At 41.8% G+C, this 27,048-nt stretch overlaps 2 protein-coding genes across 2 annotated transcripts; one reads left to right on the forward strand and one right to left on the reverse strand.

Moving 5' to 3' along the window:
• The first annotated feature begins 9,150 nt into the window (after positions 1 to 9,150).
• Positions 9,151 to 13,963, forward strand: LOC131513569 (olfactory receptor 2G3-like). The gene has a single exon (XM_058732670.1). It carries the CDS (start codon positions 11,540 to 11,542, stop codon positions 12,482 to 12,484), a length of 945 nt encoding a protein of 314 aa, XP_058588653.1. The 5' UTR covers positions 9,151 to 11,539; the 3' UTR covers positions 12,485 to 13,963.
• A 7,940-nt stretch (positions 13,964 to 21,903) lies between these two features.
• On the reverse strand, positions 21,904 to 22,863 carry LOC131514992 (olfactory receptor 10C1-like). The gene has a single exon (XM_058735544.1). It carries the CDS (start codon positions 22,861 to 22,863, stop codon positions 21,904 to 21,906), a length of 960 nt encoding a protein of 319 aa, XP_058591527.1.
• Positions 22,864 to 27,048: the final 4,185 nt, after the last annotated feature.

Raw genomic sequence — 27,048 nt, forward strand, 5'->3', positions numbered from 1 at the left:
GAAACCATATGGTATCTGTCTTTCTCTGTATGGCTTATTTCACTTAGCATCACACTCTCCAGTTCCATCCACGTTGCTACAAAAGGCCATATTTCATTTTTTCTCATTGCCACGTAGTATTCCATTGTGTATATAAACCACAATTTCTTTATCCATTCATCAATTGATGGACATTTAGGCTCTTTCCACAATTTGGCGATTGTTGAGAGTGCTGCTATAAACATTGGGGTACAAGTGCCCCTATGCATCAGTACTCCTGTATCCCTTGGATAAATTCCTAGCAGTGCTATTGCTGGGTCATAGGGTAGGTATATTTTTAATTTTCTGAGGAACCTCCACACTGCTTTCCAGAGTGGCTGCACCAATTTGTATTCCCACCAACAGTGCAAGAGGGTTCCCGTTTCTCCACATCCTCTCCAGCATCTATAGTCTCCTGATTTCTTCATTTTGGCCACTCTGACTGGCGTGAGGTGGTATCTGAGTGTGGTTTTGATTTGTATTTCCCTGATAAGGAGCGACGTTGAACATCTTTTCATGTGCCTGTTGGCCATACGGATGTCTTCTTTAGAGAAGTGTCTATTCATGTTTTCTGCCCATTTCTTCACTGGGTTATTTGTTTTTTGGGTGTGGAGTTTGATGAGCTCTTTATAGATTTTGGATACTAGCCCTTTGTCCGATGTGTCATTTGCAAATATCTTTTCCCATTCCTTTGGTTGCCTTTTAGTTTTGTTGGTTGTTTCCTTTGCTGTGCAGAAGCTTTTTATTTTTATAAGGTCCCAGTAATTCACTTTTGCTTTTAATTCCCTTGCCTTTGGGGATGTGCCGAGTAAGAGATTGCTACGGCTGAGGTCAGAGAGGTCTTTTCCTGCTTTCTCCTCCAAGGTTTTGATGGTTTCCTGTCTCACATTCGGGTCCTCTATCCATTTTGAGTTTATTTTTGTGAATGGTGTGAGAAAGTGGTCTAGTTTCAACCTTCTGCATGTTGCTGTCCAGTTCTCCCAGCACCATTTGTTAAAGAGACTGTCTTTTTTCCATTGGATGTTTTTTCCTGCTTTGTCAAAGATGAGTTGGCCATACGTTTGTGGGTCTAGTTCTGGGGTTTCTATTCTATTCCATTGGTCTATGTGTCTGTTTTTATGCCAATACCATGCTGTCTTGATGATGACAGCTTTGTAGTAGAGGCTAAAGTCTGGGATTGTGATGCCTCCTGCTTTGGTTTTCTTCTTCAAAATTACTTTGGCTGTTCGGGGCCTTTTGTGGTTCCATATGAATTTTAGGATTGCTTGTTCTAGTTTCGAGAAGAATGCTGGTGCAATTTTGATTGGGATTGCACTGAATGTGTAGATAGCTTTGGGTAGTATTGACATTTTGACAATATTTATTCTTCCAATCCATGAGCAGGGAATGTCTTTCCATTTCTTTATATCTTCTTCAATTACCTTCATAAGCTTTCTATAGTTTTCAGCATACAGATCTTTTACATCTTTGGTTAGATTTATTCCTAGGTATTTTATGCTTCTTGGTGCAATTGTGAATGGGATCAGTTTCTTTATTTGTCTTTCTGTTGCTTCATTGTTAGTGTATAAGAATGCAACTGATTTCTGTACATTGATTTTGTATACTGCAACTTTGCTGAATTCATGTATCAGTTCTAGCAGACTTTTGGTGGAGTCTATCGGATTTTCCATGTATAATATCATGTCATCTGCAAAAAGCGAAAGCTTGACTTCATCTTTGCCAATTTTGATGCCTTTGATTTCCTTTTGTTGTCTGATTGCTGATGCTAGAACTTCCAGCACTATATTAAACAACAGCGGTGAGAGTGGGCATCCCTGTCGTGTTCCTGATCTCAGGGAAAAAGCTCTCAGTTTTTCCCCATTGAGGATGATGTTAGCTGTGGGCTTTTGATAAATGGCTTTTATGATCTTTAAGTATGTTCCTTCTATCCCGACTTTCTCCAGGGTTTTTATTAAGAAAGGGTGCTGGATTTTGTCAAAGGCCTTTTCTGCATCGATTGACAGGATCATATGGTTCTTCTCTTTTTTTTTGTTAATGTGATGTATCATGTTGATCGATTTGCGAATGTTGAACCAGCCCTGCATCCCAGGAATGAATCCCACTTGATCATGGTGAATAATTCTTTCTATATGCTGTTGAATTCGATTTGCTAGTATCTTATTGAGAATTTTTGCATCCATATTCATCAGGGATATTGGCCTGTAGTTCTCTTTTTTTACTGGGTCTCTGTCTGGTTTAGGAATCAAAGTAATACTGGCTTCATAGAATGAGTCTGGAAGTTTTCCTTCCCTTTCTATTTCTTGGAATAGCTTGAGAAGGATAGGTATTATCTCTGCTTTAAACGTCTGGTAGAACTCCCCTGGGAAGCCATCTGGTCCTGGACTCTTATTTGTTGGGAGATTTTTGATAACCGATTCAATTTCTTCGCTGGTTATGGGTGTGTTCAAGCTTTCTATTTCCTCCTGATTGAGTTTTGGAAGAGTGTGGGTGTTTAGGAATTTGTCCATTTCTTCCAGGTTGTCCAATTTGTTGGCATATAATTTTTCATAGTATTCCCTGATAATTGTTTGTATCTCTGAGGGATTGGTTGTAATAATTCCATTTTCATTCATGATTTTATCTATTTGGGTCATCTCCCTTTTCTTTTTGAGAAGCCTGGCTAGAGGTTTGTCAATTTTGTTTATTTTTTCAAAAAACCAACTCTTGGTTTTGTTGATCTGCTCTACAGTTTTTTTAGATTCTATATTGTTTATTTCTGCTCTGATCTTTATGATTTCTCTTCTTCTGCTGGGTTTAGGCTGCCTTTGCTGTTCTGCTTCTATTTCCTTTAGGTGTGCTGTTAGATTTTGTATTTGGGATTTTTCTTGTTTCTTGAGATAGGCCTGGATTGCAATGTATTTTCCTCTTAGGACTGCCTTCGCTGCGTCCCAAAGTGTTTGGATTGTTGTATTTTCATTTTCGTTTGTTTCCATATATTTTTTAATTTCTTCTCTAATTGCCTGGTTGACCCACTCATTCGTTAGTAGGGTGTTCTTTAACCTCCATGCTTTTGGAGGTTCCAGACTTTTTCCTGTGGTTGATTTCAAGCTTCATAGCATTGTGGTCTGAAAGTATGCATGGTATAATTTCAATTCTTGTAAACTTATGAAGGGCTGTTTTGTGACCCAGTATATGATCTATCTTGGAGAATGTTCCATGTGCACTCGAGAAGAAAGTATATTCTGTTGCTTTGGGATGCAGAGTTCTAAATATATCTGTCAAGTCCATCTGATCCAATGTATCATTCAGGGCCCTTGTTTCTTTATTGACTGTGTGTCTAGATGATCTATCCATTTCTGTAAGTGGGGTGTTAAAGTCCCCTGCAATGACCACATTCTTATCAATAAGGTTGCTTATGTTTATGAGTAATTGTTTTATATATCTGAGGGCTCCGGTATTCGGCACATAGACATTTATAATTGTTAGCTCTTCCTGATGGATAGACCCTGTAATTATTATATAATGCCCTTCTTTATCTCTTGTTACAGCCTTTAATTTAAAGTCTAGTTTGTCTGATATAAGTATGGCTACTCCAGCTTTCTTTTGGCTTCCAGTAGCATGATAAATAGTTCTCCATCCCCTCACTCTCAATCTAAAGGTGTCCTCAGGTCTAAAATGAGTCTCTTGTAGACAGCAAATAGATGGGTCTTGTTTTTTTATCCATTCTGATACCCTATGTCTTTTGGTTGGTGCATTTAATCCATTTACATTCAGTGTTATTATAGAAAGATACGGGTTTAGAGTCATTGTGATGTCTGTAGGTTTTATGCTTGTAGTGATGTCTCTGGTACTTTGTCTCACAGGATCCCCCTTAGGATCTCTTGTAGGGCTGGTTTCGTGGTGACAAATTCCTTCAGTTTTTGTTTGTTTGGGAAGACCTTTATCTCTCCTTCTATTCTAAATGACAGACTTGCTGGATAAAGGATTCTCGGCTGCATATTTTTTCTGTTTAGCACACTGAAGATATCGTGCCAAGCCTTTCTGGCCTGCCAAGTTTCAAAGGAGAGATCAGCCACGAGTCTTATAGGTCTCCCTTTATATGTGAGGGCACGTTTATCCCTTGCTGCTTTCAGAATTTTCTCTTTATCCTTGTATTTTGCCAGTTTCACTATGATATGTCGTGCCGAAGATCGATTCAAGTTACGTCTGAAGGGAGTTCTCTGTGTCTCTTGGATTTCAATGCCTTTTTCCTTCCCCAGTTCAGGGAAGTTCTCAGCTATAATTTCTTCAAGTACCCCTTCAGCACCTTTCCCTCTCTCTTCCTCCTCTGGGATACCAATTATGCGTATATTATTTCTTTTTAGTGTATCACTTAGTTCTCTAATTTTCCCCTCATACTCCTGGATTTTTTTATCTCTCTTTCTCTCAGCTTCCTCTTTCTCCATAACTTTATCTTCTAGTTCACCTATTCTCTCCTCTGCCTCTTCAATCCGAGCCGTCGTGGTTTCCATTTTGTTTTGCATTTCGTTTAAAGCGTTTTTCAGCTCCTCGTGACTGTTCCTTAGTCCCTTGATCTCTGTGGCAAGAGATTCTCTGCTGTCCTGTATACTGTTTTCAAGCCCAGCAATTAATTTTATGACTATTATTCTAAATTCACTTTCTGTTATATTATTTAAATCCTTTTTGACCAGTTCATTAGCTGTTGTTATTTCCTGGAGATTCTTCTGAGGGGAATTCTTCCGTTTGGTCATTTTGGATAGTCCCTGAAGTGGTGAGGACCTGCAGGGCACTTCCCCTGTGCTGTGGTGTATAACTGGAGTTGGCGGGCAGGGCCGCAGTCTGACCTGATGTCTGCCCCCAGCCCACCGCTGGGGCCACAGTCAGACTGGTGTGTGCCTTCTCTTCCCCTCTCCTAGGGGCAGGATTCACTGTGGGGTGGCGTGGCCCGTCTGGGCTACTTGCACCCTGCCAGGCTTGTGGTGCTGGGGATCTGGCATATTAGCTGGGGTGGGTAGGCAAGGTGCACGGGGGCAGGAGGGGCAGGCTTAGCTTGCTTCTCCTTAGGTGATCCACTTCAGGAGGGGCCCTGTGGCAGCGGGAGGGAGTCAGATCCGCTGCCGGAGGTTTGGCTCAGCAGGAGCACAGAGTTGGGTCTTTGCGTGGAGTGAGCAAGTTCCCTGGCAGGAACTGGTTCCCTTTGGGATTTTGGCTGGGGGATGGGCGGGGGAGATGGCGCTGGTGAGCGCCTTTGTTCCCCGCCAAGCTGAGCTCTGCTGTCCGGGGGCTCAGCAGCTCTCCCTCCCTTTGTCCTCCAGCCTTCCCGCTTTCTGAGCAGAGCTGTTAACTTCTGACCTCCCAGACGCTAAGTCGCACTTGCTGTCGGAACACAGTCCGTCCGGCCCCTCCGCTTTTGCCAGCCAGACTCGGGGGCTCCGCTTGGCCGGCGAGCCGCCCCTCCACCCCGGCTCCCTCCCGCCAGTCCGTGGAGCGCGCACCGCCTCGCCGTCCTTCCTACCCTCTTCCGTGGGCCTCTCGTCGGTGCTCGGCTCTGGAGACTCCATTCTGTTAATCCTCTGGCGGTTTTCTGGGTTATTTAGGCAGGTGTAGGTGGAATCTAAGTGATCAGCAGGACGTGCGGTGAGCCCAGCATCCTCCTACGCCGCCATCTTCCGGAACTCCCCTCCCAGCACCATTTGTTAAAGAGACTGTCTTTTTTTCCCATTGGATATTCTTTCCTGCTTTGTCAAAGATTAGTTGGCCATACTTTTGTGGGTCCAATTCTGAAGTGTCTATTCTATTCCATTGGTCTATGTGTCTGTTGTTGTGCCAATACCATGCTGTCTTGATGATTACAGCTTTATAGTAGAGGCTAAAGTCTGGATTGTGATGCCTCTCACTTTGGTGTTCTTCAAAATTACTTTGGCTATTTGGTGTCTTTTGTGGTTCCATACAAATTTTAGGATTGCTTGTTCTAGCTTCAAGAAGAATGCTGGTGCAATTTTGATTGGGATTGCATTGAATGTGTAGATTGCTTTGGATACTATTGACATTTTAACAATATTTATTCTTCTAATCCATAAGCACAGAATGCTTTTCCATTTCTTTGTATCTTCAGTTTCCTTCATAAGCTTTCTATAGTTTTCTGCATACAGATCTTTTACATCTTTGGTTAGGTTTATTCCTAGGTGAATATGGATGCAAAAATTCTCAACAAGATACTAGCAAATCGAATTCAACAGCATGTAAAAAGAATTATTCACCATGATCAAGTGGGATTCATTCCAGGGCTGCAGGGCTGGTTCAATATTTGCAAATCAATCAACATGATACATCACATTAATAAAAGAAAAGAACCAGATGATCCTTTCAATCAATGCAGAAAAAGCTTTTGACAAAATCCAGCATCTTTCTTAATAAAAACCCTCAAGAACGTCGGGATAGAAGGAACATACTTAAACATGATAAAAGCCTTTTATCAAAAGCCCACAGCTATTATCATCCTCAATGGGGAAAAACTGAGAGCTTTCCCCCTGAGATCAGGAACACGACAGGGATATCCACTCTAACCGCTGTTGTTTAACATAGTGTTGGAAGTTCTAGCATCAGCAATCAGACAACAAAAGGAAATCAAAGGCATCCAAATTGGCAAAGATGAAGTCAAGCTTTCACTTTTTGCAGATGACGTGATATTATACATGGAAAACCCGATAGACTCCACCAAAAGTCTGCTAGAACTGATACATGAATTCAGCAAAGTTGCAGGATACAAAATCAATGTACAGAAATCAGTTGCATTTTTATTTTTATTTATTTATTTATTTATTTATTCATTTATTTTTTAGATTATTCCATTTTTATTAATCTTTGCCATTACTGGATATTATCTTTTTTTTTAATATATGAAATTTATTGTCAAATTGGTTTCCATACAACACCCAGTGCTCATCCCAAAAGGTGCCCTCCTCAATACCCATCACCCACCCTCCCCTCCCTCCTACCCCCCATCAACCCTCAGTTTGTTCTCAGTTTTTAACAGTCTCTTATCAGTTGCATTTTTATACACCAATAATGAAGCAACAGAAAGACAAATAAACTGATCCAGTTCACAATTGCAACAAGAATCACAGGAGTCCTTTTGTAATGGGTCCTTTCATCCCCTAGGAACTTTCTGCCACTTCCCAGAGTCTCTCCCCTAGCTATAATTGAGACCTTGAGTTCCTTGGAAGATTCTTTCTTCTCACAAATCCACTGATTAGCACATGAAAGATGACTGGGCAGTTCAGAGGATGAGGTCATGGGCAATCAGCCCAGGATCAAGGCCACACTTCTAAAGTCTCCAAGTTTTTTCATCCAAGGATGAGGTTTGGTGAGATTTTGAGAACTAGCTGTGGTGTGTGGTTCATAACCTCAATAAAAGGAAAAGATATTCAGAAACTTCTGAGTGTTTAAATATTAACTGAACAAGCTGATCATAGGATAAATAGGGCATGTTGTAGGAGAGATAAATTAGGTCAGAATGGTGGAGAACCTGGAACTTTATTTATTTGTTAATCATTAGGCGCCATTTCAGTGAGAGTAGTGGGGTCATGTATGGAAAATAATTCTTACAGAATAATCAGACTTATGGAGAAAAAATAAGATCTGAAAGAAACAGCTTGGAGACTTTAGAAGTGTGGCTGTGATCCTGGGCTGGAGGGTGACTGCCAAGCTCCTGGGGTGGGTGGGTGGGTGGGCTCTGCTGTAAAGCTGAAGGACCATGGCACAGCAGAGGTCATGACCTCTGACCTTCAGACCACACTGCCCATCTGACTGCAGCCTAGGCCAGGCCTTCACCAGTTGCGTTAGAGCAGGGAGAGCATGTGAATTAGGGCGACGGCAGGTGAGGAGGGTGAGGGGTGCTGCTGGGACCCCGTGCATGTGTGGGGCTTCCCCACACCGTGCAGAGGTTATCCAGGGCTGGGGGAATTAGCAGGAAGAGTGGCCTTAGACGTGATTGAAAGCCTGAGGTTGAATGTTAAATGGGTGGCGAAGGTCTAAGTGCCCAGAGGTTTGGAAGCATGTGTGTGGTTACAGGTAGAATTCTTACTGGTGGTTCTATTAATATGCAAGTGGCCTTGGGCTAATGTCACAGTTCCTTGTCACAACAACTTGTAAATTAGGGGCCACTGTCACCACAGTAGTGCAGGTGAGGACCCTGACTGGCCTGGGGCACTCGGGCACGAAAGCACCGAAAGCGCCTCCAGGGTCAGGCGGCTGTACGTGCTGGCCTTCACACTGAGTCACATCGTGCAGAGCCCAGGCTGCTCAGTCAACACCACCCTGTACAGTAGAGCTGGGCCATCCAGGGCACAGGCCAAAGAAGGCAGGTCTGGGCTGGGCCGTCTAGGGCACCGGCCGGGGAAGGCGGGTCTTGGCTGGAATATTCTCATATTCTGTATATTCCTAATAATGTTTAACATGAAATGCCAATTTCTCCCAGATTGATGTTTTTACTTTTGATGATTAGAACTCTTATTTCAACCATTTCAATAAGTACTAAGACCCAGGGTGAGCACAAAGCAGGTATTTCCATCACCTCCAGAGAGTAGCATAGTTTATATACTGTTATCATTATTATTTTGGTCAAATGTTTAAGATTTATTTTTAACAACAATCATGTCCATGGAATCATGGCATGAACAAAATCCACATGTTCCAAATGCCATTATAAATCAACCCCGTCACCAGGAGCAACACCATTGCTGGCTAAGGAGACAGTTTCCTGATATCAGTTTCTCCATGGCCTCGAAGATGGTTTATGTGCACCTTTTGCAGAGCCCGAGTGCCCAGAAAACAGGAGACACACTCCTTTCAATTTTAAGGCTCTGCAGTAATCCTCTTTGTCATGAGCTCTGACCTCCATGTCCACAGGGCATCATGCTGGCCCTGTGTCTGCCGTGCTGACCCCTGACTGGGCAGCGTCCACCATGGAGCTGCTCCCACCCTTTGAGGCACAGGGGACAGCTGTGTCCCCCTCCTCCGGGCAGCCCCTCGAGCCCTGATTTGTCTTCAGGGTCATTCTTCACCCTGGGTCATTCTTCAAGTCTTTTCTTGAAGGAGAAAACACGTTCACAGCCACATTGCCCCATTTCCCAGCCTGTAGAAACCCAGGAGTCTGACAACCTTGCCTTCTTTTTTTCCATCTCTGTGCCCGTTGGTCCAATTTATCAATGTCTCTGCTGATGTAATCCTGTCTTCTTCTGAGATGAATGAGGATTATCCAAATCTTCAAGTTCTGATTCCTTCACCTCCAGTTTATGTCTCTCCTCTTGCATTTTACTGTTGGAAGCAAGGAGACAGCACCTCACATGATGGAAGCAGGTGCGTGGCCTTTCTGGCTGGCAAACTCCACGATGCCTAGAGTGGAAGACTCTTCTCACTGCCCCTCCATCTCAGAGCTCATGATGGGAGGCTACCATGATAGCAGAGGGCCGATTACAGACACCTTCACAGCAAAGTGCATGTGTACGTGCATGTGTGTATGTTCAGACAGTGGCATAGGATTGATTGCCTCCCAGTGACACAGAAGTGCAAGCCTCTAAGGCCCTTCTCTCTCCAGAGACGGGAGTCTCCCTGTGATATAGACGGGACACTGCCTGGGAAGGAGCTCCAGCAATGTGTGAGGAGTGAACTCGCCAACCTCCATCCATCTGCAGGGTGATTGAGCCAAGAGATCACAGCTTATAGGCTGCCCACACGCAGATTCCCCGCTGCCTGTCCCAGAACTCTGATCAAGACTGAACTTTTCATCACAGCCTCCAACAGCTTCTGGATTGACATTCTTCCTGGAAGGTAGGGCTGTTTTTCTCATGTGTGGAAAAAAATAAAGGAAGTTTATTTTAAAAGTCCAGGCCATCCAGAGCTGGTTCCCTTTAGCAGCGAACAGGATGAGGTTTTCATGTGTCCCAACATCCACTATATTTTTAGTCATGGAAAATTGACTCTCTCCTTCTCTTTGCAGACATAAATCCCCTCATTGGCATCTTGGTTCACAGAAATGTGAAAAGAGAGTTTCAGTATGGACTCACCTGGGAAAATGTGGGTTATTCTTGGAGCAGAAATATCCCAGGACAAAATCGTGGTGATGTAGAGTTACATCGGGCCAAGTGGGCCCCCCACGCACTGTGTTTCTTGTAGACCCAGCAGCCCCAAGCTTTCCCTCTTCACAGTTTGGGGGAGGAAACCTAGCAGCTAAACCAAAGTCAATTCTGTACCACACAATTCAGGGTTTTACTTTACCACCAAACCACGTGGTCACAGGGACATATGGTAAACACAGTGACTACTTCCTTTGTTTCAATTAGTTTCCTTCCTTTGTTTCAATTCTGGAAGGAGGATTGAGCTCACCCAAAACACAGCAGTTTCACTCAACCAGAGTTCAAACTGCAGCTGATGATTGCCATGGATACTGAGGAAAATAAACAACTTATTCTCCTTAAAGTGGATTATATGACGATTGCCTAAGATCAGCTATAATGGCCGAGGGCTCTTAGAAATACAGTTATATTTTCTGGTCAGGATATTGAAGAGAATTTTCATTGGATATTTTTGTTTTTTTATTGTAAGAAACCTGTTTAGGTTTGACCCACAGGTCATCCATCTGCCCAGTCATTTGGAAACGCTAGGACCGAGCATTCAGAGGGACGGATGTTCCTAACTGCACTTCCTAATCTCTGCAGGCTCATAGCATAAAGGACATGGATGCATTTTACACCATTTACTCTATGAAATGTCAGTGGATTGCATTAGATGACTGAATTCAGATGCTCTTGTAGTGAAAGCGTATTAAAGTGTGTGGACTTAGGACCCACTGGGGAGAGACTGTGCTTGTTGGGGACTGTGAATTAGACTTTCCTAGACAGCAATGTTCATGAAGACAGTAGACCTATGACTCAAATAGGGAGATCACAGAAGTTTTGCTTAATGCTATTATCAGGTCAGTAATTATTTGCTTCATAGAAACACAATGAATATGAATGATAACCATGTCTCACTGCTCCTGTATAAAAATTCTGTGTGTCTCCAACTCTGTGTACCTTCTCTCAGACCCTTGCTCACTACATGGATCTTTCAACTTATCTGTTACATATATTGTCTAGCACATGCCTATCTATATAAACCAATCACCTTTTCAATTTCTCTGCTTTTTCACAGTGTGTGCATTGATGGCCTGTGTATTTTAATCCTCAGGTGGTTTGGTATATAAATCTCAAATCTGGTTCAGTATATGATTCTAATGTCTCTCCTGTGTTTGTATATTTCCTTTCAATGCATTTAGTATTTTCATGACGGAATATATTTGTCTTTCTTTCCGGATAACAAGTCAACCTATTATATTTGTTAGTTTGCATAATTTTATCTTTGTCTGTTGTTTTTCTAATTCCAGTGTCCAAATGCTCATTTCACTCACTTTGTTATTTTTCCAGTGGTTATGAGACCTGATTTTCTTCCCGCAGGAATAAAACAGGAATGACAAAGAAAGGTGACTCTCAGGTAGGGAGGAATGAGAGGGACAAATTCTAGCAACCTGGCAGGGTTTATCTTGCTGGGCTTCTCTGAGCAGCCCGGGCTGGAGAAGGTCCTCCTTGTGGCCATCTCCATCATATATGTACTGACGCTGGTGGGGAACACAGCCATCATCCTGGTCTCCTTCTTGAACCCCAAGCTGCACACGCCCATGTACTTCTTCCTGTCGAATCTGTCCTTCCTGGACCTCTGCTTCACGACGAGCATTGTCCCACAGATGCTGGTGCATCTCAGGGGCCCCGGGAAGACCATCAGCTACACGGGCTGTGTGCTCCAGCTCTACGTGGCGCTGGGGCTGGGCTCCACTGAGTGCATCCTTCTGACGGTGATGGCTTACGACCGCTTCAATGCCATCTGCCGCCCCCTGCACTACGGCGTCATCATGCACCCCAGGCTGCTCCGGCAGCTTGCAGCTGTGGCCTGGAGCAGTGGTTTTGTGGAGTCCACGCTTCAGACCATCCTCGTCTTCCAGCTGCCTCTCTGCAACCACCACAGGGTGGATGATTTCATGTGTGAGGAGCCCGCCCTGATTAAAATTGCCTGTGTGAACACCACCTTCCTGGAGGACGAGCTCTCCATAGCCATCGTCCTCTATGTGGTCATACCGCTGGGGCTGATTCTGGTCTCCTATGGCTGCATCGCCAGGAGCGTGCTGAGAATCAGGTCCACAGAAGGCAGGAGGAAAGCGTTTGGGACCTGCGGGTCCCACCTGCTGGTTGTGGTTTTGTTCTTCGGGACTATAATTTCTGTCTACATCCAACCCAAGAGCGAGTACACGCAGAACCACAGTAAATTCCTCACCCTCTTCTATACTGTAGTGACGCCCTCGCTTAATCCTCTCATCTACACGCTGAGAAACAAGGAGGTTAAGTGGGCTCTGAGGAGACTTCTGTGGAGGGACCCACATCAGGGAGAACCGTGACACGTACTCAGCCATTCCCCAGGTGCCGAGGACTTACACATCCCGCGTCTAAGGGTCACAGCTTCGGCTCCACAGTACAACAGGTGTGACATTTCCTTTCAATGGCATCCTGAAGTTACTATCCTAAGCCCTTCTTTTCATCCTCCTTTCCCAAACTGTTATGTGTCTTTTTCTGGCTAATTTGTAAAGATTCTGTGTATACATGAACACATTTAGAGGCAGGAGTATGTGCACATGAATCATACTTCCAGGAATCCCGGAGTTATTGCTCTGGTAACGAACTATCGCCATGAGCAGACAGAAGCCAGCTCCAGCTCGTGCTGGTCATGGCTGCCAGGTGGGTCTAGCTGAGGTCAGGGCTCTGCAGCAGGGGCTGCGTCTGCAGCTCGCCGGCCGGTTAGGGCCCTGCACACCCACAGCTACCTGACGGTTTGTCTTATCAGGGGTTGTTGATTCTCACATATTCAGCGGGGCGTCTGGGATTCCGTGCACCCGGGACCATTCTGATCTCTCCCAGCCACAGAGAAAGTCTCCAAGGAGAACGACCAACGTGACTGTTTCTCTACTACACGTCTCTTGTTACCACAGAGCAGCCCCAAATCTCTTGATTGACCCCTTAGTGCTATACAGTGCTATACCTGAATTGAGGTCAAATAAACACAATTTGAAATATTGTCATTAAGTGTGAATATTTAAATCTCCCCAAAGTAAGCAGATTTATTTATAAATAAAAGTGTTTGTCTTTGCCATTATAACATTCCCTTTCACAGATATTGTAATTTCATAGAATTTATAAATTTTTTTTCTTCATATTGAATATGAAGTTTTTATCTATTCTAATAACACAGCTGAAAATCTGGGTAAATTTTAAAGTGTGAAAATATTGGCCATGCTTTCCCTATATTCATAATAGTTATCGATTTATAAAATATTATCAAAATCCTTATTGGCTTTAATTCTAGAGACTACTTCAACATACTTACAATGTGTTATTGTTTTATAAATGTGGTCTTAAAAATAAATGCTTTTAACAGAGATTAATCCTAAGTAATTATTTTAATACAGATAAGTAACTCTAGCTGAATATAGTAAGTTGAATGGAATGATTTAAAAAAAAATGACCTCATTGGAGGAGAAAAAACATGATCTACTAAGAAGACATTGATAAGGTGCCTTAGGTGTTGTTTATACAAACTGGTACTTCTATTTCTCTGATTTGATTGACATTTGATGGAAATTGGATTAATTGTGGTCAGATTTAAATAAAATATTTTTATAGATGGATTAGGACAGCCAAATACCTAATCAGCAGTATGATTACCCAAATCATTTAAAATTTTATAATTTCAAATAGACAATAAATGAAAGCACTAATAAAAATGGTATACTTACGTCCCCAATAAGATTAAAAAATTTAATATTTTCTATATATTTTCTACATTTTTAGCAGTCATACCTAGAGGTATTCATGATTATCAGTTTGTGTACATTTATCCAAAAACATTTAAAAATACTTTAAAGTAAAAATATATAGATATTAATGGTTTTAAATTTACATAAATAATATTAAACTACATGCATCACTTACACTAGTTTAAGAACTAGTTACAAAGATATTCAGATTATTTAATTGTGTGCATGTATCTCGTTTTATTAAGAATATTTATATTGTTTCAAGTTTTTTACTCTTTCTAACCATGCTGCAACAAACATTCTTGTGTGTAGATGCCAGTTTTTACCTACTTTTGTGGGAATGATTCTGTGTGGTCAATAACTACATATGGAAGCCTTCAGGTAAAGGAGATGCCCATTAGAAACTACAGAAATCCGCTGATATGGCAAAGGGAAAACCATATTGATTGACAACCCCACCTTGACTGTATGAGAACCTCATTGCTTATCCTCTATTCAACCCACGATGTAGCCAGATTTGAACGCCAGAAACTGTGCCCAGCTAAAATGCTGAAAGTACCCATTGTTTCCGCATGCAACTGTTGAGAAGATTGCATTGTTTTTCTCCTATTATAATCTATTACATACTTCCTGTGTCAATAGATTTTCTACCTTGAAATAATATCTGTGTTCCTGGAATAAGCTGGCTTTGTCTGTGATGTATTGTTTTTAGAATATTCCTTCTAGGGGCGCCTGGGTGGCGCAGTCGGTTAAGCGTCCGACTTCAGCCAGGTCACGATCTCTTGGTCCGTGAGTTCGAGCCCCGCGTCAGGCTCTGGGCCGATGGCTCGGAGCCTGGAGCCTGTTTCCGATTCTGTGTCTCCCTCTCTCTCTGCCCCTCCCCCCTTCATGCTCTGTCTCTCTCTGTCCCAAAAATAAATAAAAAACGTTGAAAAAAAAAATTTAGAATATTCCTTCTATATTCAAAATGTCTTTTGAGAATTTTTATAAAAATTATGTAAAATGTAAAACTGTATTTGAGTTTATAATGGAGATTGGCCAATAATATCATTTTCTTATGTCACCTGTGTTCTGTTTATGCATAAAAATTTTACTAGTCTCATAAAATAAGTGGGGCAACTTTCTATTTCTTATTAAATTTGGAAGAGATTAAATAAACCTGGAATTAATGGTTCTTTGAGTTTTCTAGAAGTCACACAGAACAGATCCAGCCTTGTGATGCTGAGGGCACACTGTGGGACATTAGTAATCCTGAGCTCATTAAAAAAAATATACTGTTCTACTCAGGCTTTTTCCTTCCTGGGAATTTTGACAATTTATATTTTTCTGTAGAAAATTATTCATTACATTTAGATTTTTAAGTTATCGGCTCAACATTCTTCCTGAAATGGTGTGTTGTGGCATTAAATCCGTTTTATACTGTGTCATTTTTTATCTTAATGATACTTACTCATGTAAATAGCCAGAGGTTTACCATTTTATTAGTTTTATCAAAGAACCAGCTTATTATTTTATTGGTCAAATCTATTTAATTGTTGTATCAGTGTTCTACTTCATTTCTCCTTTTAGCTTTATTATCTCCTTTATTCTATTTTCTTTGGTTTATTTTGTTGTTCTTCCCTTAATTTGGTATTTTGAATGTTTAGCCTCTGTTATTCCAATTTACCAATAAATGCATTTAAATCCATAAATTCTCTTTGAGTACTGCTGCAATACACATGTTTCTATACATATTTTGAAATTTAGCTATAAATGCCTTTTAATTTTAATTTTTATTTATTCTGTAACTTGAATTTATTTAGGAATGTGGTTTTTGGACTCTAAACTCATGGGATGTTGACTATGATTTTGTTAATGCTATCTATTTTATTTTTTTGACTATCACTTTGTTATTGATTTCTTATTTTACTATATGGCATCAGTTAATATAATCTGAGAAAAATCCTTTAGAATCATTGGTTTGTCATTTTCACCTGGTAGCTCTGAAAGATTTGGCTCTGTCTTAAGGCTTGTTGTTTTAATTTAATAGCATAAATGAGAAATCACTCAAAATCATTTCATGGGGAAAACAAATTGGTAAAAATAATAACTTAATTCAGCCTATGACAGATCAAAGATGTATCTTGTAATGTCTAAGCCACTAAAAGAATAAGACTTTAATGTAATGCCAACAAGCTTGAAGGTGAGGCAAGTGTTATAATAAAACTATTTGATTAATTATAAAAACATAAACGCAGTAGAAGAAAAGGCAAGCAATAAATTGGACAAATAGAAGCTGCATAGAAAAATAGTAGCCACCAACTCCAGCAATTATATGAATTATATTATTTAAATTATGGGTATGAATTATATAAATTTGTATATAAAGTACATTATATAAACTATATGTATAAATTATATAAATGTAAATGGCCCAAACTGTCCAAATAAATAAAAATATTTTCAGAGTACTGTTTTTTAATTAAATTTTTTTTTTAAGTAGGCGCCATGACCAACGTGGGGCTTGAACTCATGACCCTGAGGTCAAGAGTCAGATGGTCCACCCACTGAGCCAGCCAAGTGCCCCCAGAGTGCATTTTTTTTTAGAGACTAAGATAAAAACTACATATAAGATGCAGGGTAAATGTTAAAAAAAGACATACCCCGTGACGGTAGACAGTAGGAAGTTGAAACATGCTAATATCACATGACAGAAACTTTAAGGGAAGAGTGATTACCAGTAATAAGTAAGGACTTTTCCTCATGCTAAAATATTTAATCAGCCTGGAAATTATAACACTCCAAGATTCACACACCTCCTGTAACATAGCTTCAAGGTATGAAGCCAAATCGGACAAGTAGCAAAGGAAAGAGAGAAATCCACAGCGGAGTTGGGTGAATCACTGGTAGAAAGACACACAAACATGAGGATACACAGGGAATATAGTTAACACAACAAAAATCACCTCAGACGTGCAGAGAGGACACTCAAGCCAATGAGTTTATACGAGCGTTTTTGAAGCATACACAGAACATTCACAACATGTTGACCAAATATTGAATAATACAGCAAGTCTGAACACATTCCAAAAGCTTAAAGGCACATGAGCATTTATTTTGAGAAATATGAAATCAAGATAGAAATCAGTAACACATACTGGACAAAGGATTACTGTTTTTCACATATGAACATTTCAAACATAGTGCACGGAGGTAGGAGAGGATAAGATAACCCACCAACATCCAAGTCCACATTAGCAATGATCAACATCACGCCAATTTTGTTTCAAATATTTCCTCCCACAGTTTTTGTTTTTTCATTTTGTTTTGTTTTGCTGTAGTTTTTTTTTTTTTTTTAATTAATTAATTAATTTATTTATTTTTTAATATATGAAATTTACTGTCAAATTGGTTTCCATACAACACCCAGTGCTCATCCCAAAAGGTGCCCTCCTCAATACCCATCACCCACCCTGCCCTCCCTCCCACCCCCCATCAACCCTCAGTTTGTTCTCAGTTTTTAACAGTCTCTTATGCTTTGGCTCTCTCTCACTCTAACCTCTTTTTTTTTTTTTTTTCCCTTCCCCTCCCCCATGGGTTTCTGTTACGTTTCTCAGGATCCACATAAGAGTGAAACCATATGGTATCTGTCTTTCTCTGTATGGCTTATTTCACTTAGCATCACACTCTCCAGTTCCATCCACGTTGCTACAAAAGGCCATATTTCATTCTTTCTCATTGCCACGTAGTATTCCATTGTGTATATAAACCACAATTTCTTTATCCATTCATCAATTGATGGACATTTAGGCTCTTTCCATAATTTGGCGATTGTTGAGAGTGCTGCTATAAACATTGGGGTACAAGTGCCCCTATGCATCAGTACTCCTGTATCCCTTGGATAAATTCCTAGCAGTGCTATTGCTGGGTCATAGGGTAGGTCTATTTTTAATTTTTTGAGGAACCTCCACACTGCTTTCCAGAGCGGCTGCACCAATTTGCATTCCCACCAACAGTGCAAGAGGGTTCCCGTCTCTCCACATCCTCTCCAGCATCTATAGTCTCCTGATTTGCTGTAGTTTTTAAAAGTAAATCTCAGGCATTGTACCATTGCAAACAATAATACAGAAAGAAAACGAACAGTATTTGCTTACCATGATCCGTCAGCCCATGTTCAGATTTTCTTAAATGGTTTTTGTCTTTGGTTTGTTCCAATCAGGATCCAAAAACTTCCACCCCTTGCATTTTGTTGGTGTTTCTCATGTGTGGACGTTTCCGGCGGAGGGCAGGTACCAGGCATCTGCAAACACTGAACTCTGCAGGTACAGCCCCTGAACCGCGTGTTGGTGAGGGGGCTGGGGGCGTCTCCACTGAGCCTCATGTACACAAATAGGCAGTAGGCAGATTTGGCCCATGGCTTAGAGTTTGCAAACCGACCTGTGGTTTGCATTCTGCAAGGAGACAGGCTAACCTAGAAGAGGTGATGGCATGCTCTGATTTTGTAACTTGGTATAGACAGTAACTCCAAGAGTGAGACAATTAATAAATTCCTTCTCAAACTGTCTCTCTGCCTAGATTTCCTTGTCATTAAGCCCTGGGCTACCTGTCTTATCTTCTGCTGGTTCATCTATTGTTGAATGAGATAAACTGTAGCTCATTCTAAAAATCTATTTGAGAATTTTGCTCTCAGAACATGCTGCTGACTGTGTTTTTATGTAAATAGGAGGTAAACAATTTATGTGTGTGATTTAAAGATAACAAGCATAGGTGTTTGGGAATCTCTCTTTCTCTCTCTGTCTTTTTTTTTTTGTCTTTTTATTTAAATTTTAGTTAGTTAACATACAGTGCAATATTAACTTCAGGAGTAGAATTCAGTGATTCCTCACTTACATACAAGACCCAGTGCTCATCCCAGCAAGTGCCCTCCTTAGTACGCATCACCATCTAGCCCATCTCCCCCCACCTCCCCTCTAGCAACCCTCAATTTGTTATGTATCATTATGAGTCTCTTGTAGTTTGTTTCCCTCTCTTCTTTATTTTCTTCCATATCTTCATCTGTTTTGTTTCTCAAATTCCACATGAGTGGAATCATATGGTATCTCTCTTTCTCTGACTGACTTATTTCACTTAGCGTAATGCCCTCTAGTTTCATCCACATCATTTCAAATGGCAAAATTTCATGCTTTTTGATCGCCTAGTAATATTCCATTGTGTACGTATACCATATGTTCTTTATTCATTCATCAGTCATTGGACATTTGGTCTCTTTCTGTAATTTGGCTATTGTTGGTAATGCTGCTATAAACATTGGGATGTATGTGCCCCTTCAAATCAGCATTTTTGTACCCTTTGGGTAAATACCTAGTAGTGTGATTGCTGGGTCATAGGGTATAGGGGTTACTCTTAAATATAAATCAAAAGTTACTGTTTACATCACATATGCTGATTCAAACCAAAGGAGAGGCTTTCACAAAGAAAAATAAAATCACCCCTCTGAAAAAAATCTCACAAATTAGAAAGAAACCTGAACAGCATATTTGTCCCTTCCCAGTGGACACTCTCTGGTATTGTTTGGTCTTTTCACTTGCACTTTATTTATCTCAGGGACAGAGAATGCAGGGAATCAGAACTAATGGGAATGAACCTTCCTGGAAGTCATGGCTGGTGCCCCACACTGGTCCTTGCTCACTTTGGAGATGAGAGGTTCCAGCCTCTGCTCCTGGCCTCCAGGCATGTAGACTGAGGACAGTAGCACAAGGGTGGTTTTTAAGGTCACATGGAGTGAGCTTAAACTGCCCTTTTATACACTCAGAGTTCGGTAAACGTGGTTGTCGTTTTGGTTGGTGGCGCTGTCTGTGCTGGTGCAGAGGAAAGTGCACTCCAGAGTCTCCCCAACACCACATGGCACAGGCTTGGAGGAGCAGAGTTAGTAAAGAATGTCTCCCTATAACTAATATTCAGGAACATGCAGTAGAGAAAATACTGAGGGTAAGTTAATTCGTGACCATGTAGATATTTAAAACAAACATTAAATGTTCTAGAAGATGCATTTTTGGTACTTTTTATATATTCAACTGCTTTCAAAACAACATATATATGTTTTCATAACATAATCTTTCATGGGAAGGGACTTGAGTGTGTGTGTGTGTGTGTGTGTGTGTGTGTGTGTGTGTGTGATTAGTGGAAAGAAAAGGCTAAAATAAAATAAGCCAAATGTTTACATTAGCTGGATTCAAGGAAGATAAATGGATTAAATTTTCAATTTTACACTTTTATATATTTTATAAATTTGCTCTGAAAAGCATGTATTATATTTGTTTTAACAAAAGGTCTACATTTAAATATTTTAGTATCTGTATTCTACATACATTACATATTTATTGAAGAAACCTTAGAAACAAGGATAAGAAAAACATCTGCAATATTAACGCCTGGAGATTCTACTGTGAACATCCCATTGTAATCCGTTCAGATTTATAAAACTAAACAAAAATGGTCATGGTATACAAATCGTTTTTAACTTGCTTTAATAATCACTCTTTTTTCTGGATTGGTCATCATTTCTAATGCCTGCCTATAATTTCTGCCTATTCCATAGCATAATTGTTCCCCAGTTAGTTTTGCTTGTTCTGATTATTCCCATTGTCAATTACTATGCACATGTCTAAATATGAACCACAATGCATTATGTGTGAATTAATTGGACAGTTTTTGGTAAAGTAGGGATATCTGGAAAACACATCTTGGTCATTAGTGGACATGACTATTGTCCCCTGATAGAGTTATCACATTAGCACATTCTTTTTTTCTTTTACCACTAACTGACAAGCAAAACTGCATGTATTTAAGGTGCACAAGGTGATGAAGTATTAGCACAACTGAGTTATTGACACACCCATCACCTCAAATAGAGATTGTGTGTGTGGTGAGCGCTTCAGATTTGCCCTCTCTGCACATGTCAAGGGTACAATACAGTGCTGCTAACCAGGGACCACATTTACATCACACCCAGGACTAGTCATCGTGCACACTGATTGGGTCACACAGCTACTCTTGGTCCTATGACAGCTGCTGCCTGAGTTGTTAGCAAACCCTCCTGCATCCCAGCACCTGTGAGGGCTGGGTGTTGGTGCCTCAGGCAATGCCTCTCCAGGCGTCTGCAGCTACTGTGTTGTGACCATGTTCATTTCCTTTGAGAGATAGTGTGTGGCTCATTTCCAAGCATAAGGAGCCAGAATTCATCTGTACATATGCAAATTTTGTAAATTATATAAAAATCTTTTAAATTGTTTATGTTAATTATGTTTAGTTCATTTTTATCTTTCTATCCTATAATTTAAATATGATTCTCTTTTTAAAAGCATTTTCAGCATGGAGACTGATAAAAATTTCCCACTTTTTTCTTTTAATGTTCTGAAACGTGTTTGCTTTCTTTTTTTGCATGCTTACATATTTTATAGTACACGCAACTCACAGAAAGAATTAATTCCATGTGATGTAACAATAATTACAATTGGAATGCTTAAAACATTTTTTATGGAAGGAAATAATGTGTTTCATGGAGTTATTAGGGATTTGAGAGTCATGTGGGGCAGACATATGTGGGAACACTTTCCCCAGGGACTAGGGCAGAGAGTCAGATGGGACCCTCGGGGACTGGAAAATGACTAAGACTGCAGAATGAGAATTTGCCAGACTTCTGAGATATAATCTGGCAATTTATACACTAAGTCTAGACTAACATATTTTGGAAAACCTGTCTAGTGTTGGACTCACATATTAAAAATTTTTGGGAGCCAACTTCCTTCCAGAATTTGGCAATCAGAACTTAGGCTGTGAGTACAGAGGTGTCTCCAAAATTGCAGCCACTGTTATCACAGAAGGTCCTAACACAGGCTGCAGGGCTCACAGTGTTATCACAGAAGGTCCTTACACAGGCTGCAGGGCTCACAGTGTATGTTTCTTTCTTTCCTCTTGGGTTGTGTGTGCATCTTTTCAAAGAGCAGATCTGCGCAGTCCTTCGGTACCTACCCGCGAGTTAAAGCTTTTTTCCAGAGGGTTCTCCAGAGAGCTGCCTTGACCTCCTTGTTCCGCAAACTGTAGATGATGGGGTTGAGCATGGAGGTTACCACTGTGTAGAAGAGAGCTAGGAGCTTATCTGTTCCTGGCGAATGGCTGGCCTTGGGCCTCAGGTAGGTGACAGACCCTGAGCCGTAGAAGAGCGTCACTACAAGCAGGTGGGAAGAGCAGGTGGACAGAGCTTTCCGGCGGCCTTCAGGTGAGGGCATGATCAGCACAGCAGCTAGGATTCTTCCATAGGAAGCGATGATCAGTAGAAATGGGCTGGAAATGCAAAGAACGGCTACAACAAAGACCGCGGCCTCGTTACGGGATGTATCCCCGCAGGCAAGAGCCAGGATAGGGGGGAGGTCACAGAAGAAGTGGTCTATTTCACAGGGGCCACAGAAGTTCAAGGAGAAAATATAGTTGGTCTGGCCCAAGCCTACCACGCAACCCACTGCCCAGGAAACCACGGCCAGCTGGGCACATAGCCCACGGCTCATTCGTGTCGCATAGTGTAGTGGGGAGCATATGGCCATGTAGCGGTCAAAAGCCATGGCCGCCAGAAGACAGCACTCACTGATGGCGAACAGCGTGAAGAAGAACATCTGTGTGGCACACCCCTCGCGGGAGATGCCCCGGGCCTCACTCACAAGGCTCTGAAGCATCTTGGGTATGACCGAACACGTGTAGCCAATCTCCAAGAGAGATAGGTTGGCCAGGAAGAAGTACATGGGTGTGTGGAGGGTGGGGTTGGTGCAGATGGCCAGGGCTATGAGAGCGTTGCCCGTCAGGGAGGCGAGGAACATGAGCAGGATGAGGGTGAATAGAAGCAAGCACTGCTCGGCAGCGGCAGAGAACTTGGCGAATGCAAAGTGCTTGACGGACTCGCTGTTGTCCGGCCACTGGGAACAGCTGAGGTTCATGACCTGGGAAGGGGTCAGCAGGCAAGGATTCGTTCAATATAAATGCAAATCTACCTCTAAAGAGCACTAGTACGCCAGGTAGGTACATTTCTTACCTGCAAATCTAAAACTCAAAAAGTTTGGAAGTTACACTCACCCTCATGCCTTTAAGAACCAAATCCTACTCTGTGTTCACAATACCAGCTGATCTGCTAAAAAATACACCTGGCCACCAAGCATGACATTGAAAACAAACATTAACTCCAGCTCATTTCTGTCTTCATCTAGTCTGACCCAGGAATTGCACTACTAGGTATTTATCCAAGGGGTACAGGTGTGCTGTTTTGAAGGGGCACATGCACCCCAATGTTTATAGCAGCACTATCAACAATAGCCAAAGCATGGAAAAAGCCCAAATGTCCATCAACGGATGAATGGGTAAAGAAGATGTGGTATATATATATATATATACAATGGAGTATTTCTTGGCAATCAAAAAGAAGGAAGTCTTGCCATTTGCAACTACATGGATGGAACTGGAGGGTATTATGCTAAGTGAAATTAGAGAAAGACAAAAATCATATGACTTCACTCATATGAGGACTTTAAGAGACAAAACAGATGAATGTAAGGGAAGAAAAGCAAAAATAACATAAAAACAGGGAGGGGGACAAAAACATAAGAGACTCTTAAATATGGAGAACAAACAGAGGGTTACTGGAGAGGGTGTGGAAGGGAGGATGGGCTAAATGGGTAAGGGGCACTAAGGAATCAACTCCTGAAATCAGTGTTGCACTATATGCTAACTAACTTGGATGTAAATTTAGAAATAAATAAACTATTTAAAAAAAAGTCTAACTTATAAACTAATTAGTGAAGATTTGCTCTCAGCAGAATCTTCTCTGGCCGTCCAAGAGCACAGCACAAATTTCCTTCTGTTTTATTCATGGAGTTCCCATACATTTAATCACTGAGCTTTATCAAAAGTATTTTATGGGGCCAGAGGCAGGTGAGTGGTTTCCAATGTTCTTATACATTTTATTGTATCCTATTGAATAAAAGGTTATTTCTGGTAAAAAAAAAAAATACACCTGGTCACCAAGCATGACGTTGGAAAAAAAATTAACTCCAGCTCATTTCTGTCTTCATCCAGTCTGTTAATCAGTCTTCAGATACCACCAAAGGTCCTCTGTACCGATCCTTCCTTTTCCCCATTTCTGTTGTCACTGAGTCCTTCACACACTTACTCAGCACGTGTTTACTGAGCAGAGATTCTGCCTTTCCTGCTGCAAGTCCTGAGATTCAACAATGAAAAACAACAACCCATTTCTTCCCAAATGGGACTTATTCAGCGAAAGAAAGTAGAGATTAAATAGCTATTCAGTAAATAAATAACTGCTATACTGCAGAGAATTAAAGCCAGTGTGTCCTGGGGGCTCTGTGGGAACAGCAGGAGCCCGTACCCACTCTACACCACGTCTACACTGCATGCTGCGTTCACTGCATTGAGGCAACAGACTAGTCTCCTGGTGATTCTTCTCATCTGCCAGGCTTTCCCTGTCACAGAATTCTTTGCTAAATGACCACTGCCTTCAAGTTACAATTCAGATGTCTTATTAACATCATTCATGCAAACCCATGGACTGGCTCAGTGACTATGACAGAGACGTTTGCCCCTTAACCAGAGGCCTCCTGTGACTGTCCTATCGAACCACACGCACTCGCACCTTTTAGAGTGTGCCTTTCTTGCACGTGTTTCCTTTGTGCTGATTTTCTCGCAGGGACTTGACCTCTGCCGCCCTGACTGTCCTTCCAGTGAAGTGAACAGTCAGTGAAGTGGACCGCCCACTGCGTTCAGGCTGCAGGATGCATCTTCTCCTCTCTGGAAACTTCTTCCTCACTCCTGCTCTGCCCTGTCCCCACAGCGGGTGTGGACATGTCCCTGCGTGTGTTCCCACCACCTGGTAACTCACACTCCTCCAAGGCAACTGCTCATTTCTTCCTGAGCGGAGCCTTGGACACAGACATGGAGTGCAGAATTGTATTTATCAGGACGCCTGGGTGGCTCAGTCGGTTAAGTGTCTGACCCTTGATTTAGGCTCAGGTCATGATCTCACAGTTCGTGAGTTCGAGCTCTGCGTTGGGCTCTGCACTGACAGTGCAGATCCTGCTTAGGATTCTCTGTCTTTCTCTGCCCCCCCTCTGCTCTCTCTCTGTCTCAAATAAATAAATAGACATTTAAAAGAAACTAATTGTATTTACTTACCTCTTACACGCACCACACTTACTAACGAATAAGTTCTCGTGTAACGAGGAAAAGCTTGAACGCTCAGCTTTACTTTTCTGCCCACGGGTGCTGAGTCTGTTTTCTGAGGCTAGCTATGATAAATCTCATCTTCTTCAAATGTCCCAAATGTGACCGTCACCTTTCTCTCAATCTAGGAACATCAACTCCCAGCAAAATAGCTCTCGTTCCGTTTGTGGACATCCTGCACTTTGGGTTGTTCTTTGGAAACGTCATGAGTCAAAGCTCCAAGCCAGGTCTGCCATCCCAGGGGCGGGAGAGCAGGGAGGTCGCATGCCTGTCGGCCTGGACTCTATCTGCTCTAGCGTCACCTGAGATCCTGTTTGTACATTTGTTCATAACACATCACTGTTTATCGCACAGTAACGTGTGATGCTGGCACATGTAACACAAAAGTGCTTCCTGAGGTTGCACGTTATTGTGGATAGACAAGAACATGAGGTGCACTCACGAAAACCTAGCACAAAAATGTGCATTCTTGCATACACACGTACACCCGCACACAGAAACACACATTCCAATCCACACCGAGTAGCATAGTAATCACGAGTGTTTTGGAGCTATTCTATCTGGGTTCAAATCTTAATGCAGCCATCTAGGGCTGGGTCAAAGTCAACATTTCCTGGAACTATCTGTTCCTCAATTTTCCCATTTGTAAAAGGAGGTGACAGTGGTATGTCCCTAACGGGGTTGCTATGAGGTTGAGTTAATTCCCATGAAAGCACCTAGAAAGTGGTTCAATGCGCAGTAAGCATCGGCCATGGCAGCGGCTGTGTCCGGGTACACTGTGGTGTTCGTCACCATAGATTTACCTTCACACACACTCCCTCTTGTGGGATTTTCATCCATCCCTGGTCATTTCTCCTGCCTCTTCTTCATCCCCATGTCATGTTTTGCTGTGCACCTGCCGTGATGGAAAGAGGAACAGCAGAAAACACACACACATCCATACACACATAAAGATGCCTCCTGAGTGTTATGTCCTGAGAAAAAATAGTTACGTTGTGGATCGTTTTAATCTACTAATTTGGGTGTCCACGGAGCTATGCAAAAGGTCCAAAGTTAAGGATGGGAACAAGTGATCTGATCTAAAACTGGGAAATAAGAAATAACAACTCTGCGTAATGACAGGGGCTCCCACATCAAGTAGTCTATTATAATGTACTTATACAGATATTAAAGCATTTATAAACGTTTTTCCTGCATTGAAATTGTTTTTAACATCTATGTTTCCCATGAAAGCACACAATTCAGTGAAGCCTGAGGCAACAAAAACAGACAATGACATACTTATCTTTGTTTGTTTTTACCCAAAACATTTTCTTGAATTTCCTGACTCTTCAGTCAGGGTCTACAGACAGAAAACTCTGCCTGTGGGGAAGGTGTCAGTCCATTTGTCAGACACGTGCACAGGCCTCTTACCCTGCACATCTTCCCTCATATTGGGAAGACAGCAGTTTCCTGAGTGGTGCCGATAGAGGGACCAGGCAGAAAGTCCCCAGCAGAGAAGGACAACGTCTGACTCCTTCTCAAGCAGTGACATCCTGATGGTCTCCTTTCCTAAATGTCCCACCCCGTTTGGACAGCGGACAGGAAATGCTGGGCCTGTTTTGGGGCTAGGAGTCGGGCAATGCTGGGGGTGGACGGCACGCAGTGGGGCCGCTCACACGGCCTAATGTGTGCTATGGCAGCTGTTGTGCTTTGGCCTCCCAGTATGAACAAAAAAGTCATCCTATGATAAGGACATTTTAAAACCTCACAAGTTCAGAGACAGTTGGAGAAACAGGATAACAGAGGCAGCAAGGTCGGTGAGCGTTTCTAACTGTTGAACAAAGAATGGCACTTTGCCTGTAAATAAATACTAAATCATATAACAATGAATGTACAGGACTCACTGGAGG

The sequence above is a fragment of the Neofelis nebulosa genome, chromosome 6 (assembly GCF_028018385.1).
Source record: "Neofelis nebulosa isolate mNeoNeb1 chromosome 6, mNeoNeb1.pri, whole genome shotgun sequence".
Lineage (NCBI taxonomy): Eukaryota > Metazoa > Chordata > Mammalia > Carnivora > Felidae > Neofelis > Neofelis nebulosa.

What these genes read in the sequence shown, in the direction of transcription:
- LOC131513569 (XM_058732670.1), top strand. Translation starts at nt 11,540, where the DNA reads ATGAGAGGGACAAATTCTAGCAACCTGGCAGGGTTTATCTTGCTGGGC.
- LOC131514992 (XM_058735544.1), bottom strand. Translation starts at nt 22,863, where the DNA reads ATGAACCTCAGCTGTTCCCAGTGGCCGGACAACAGCGAGTCCGTCAAG.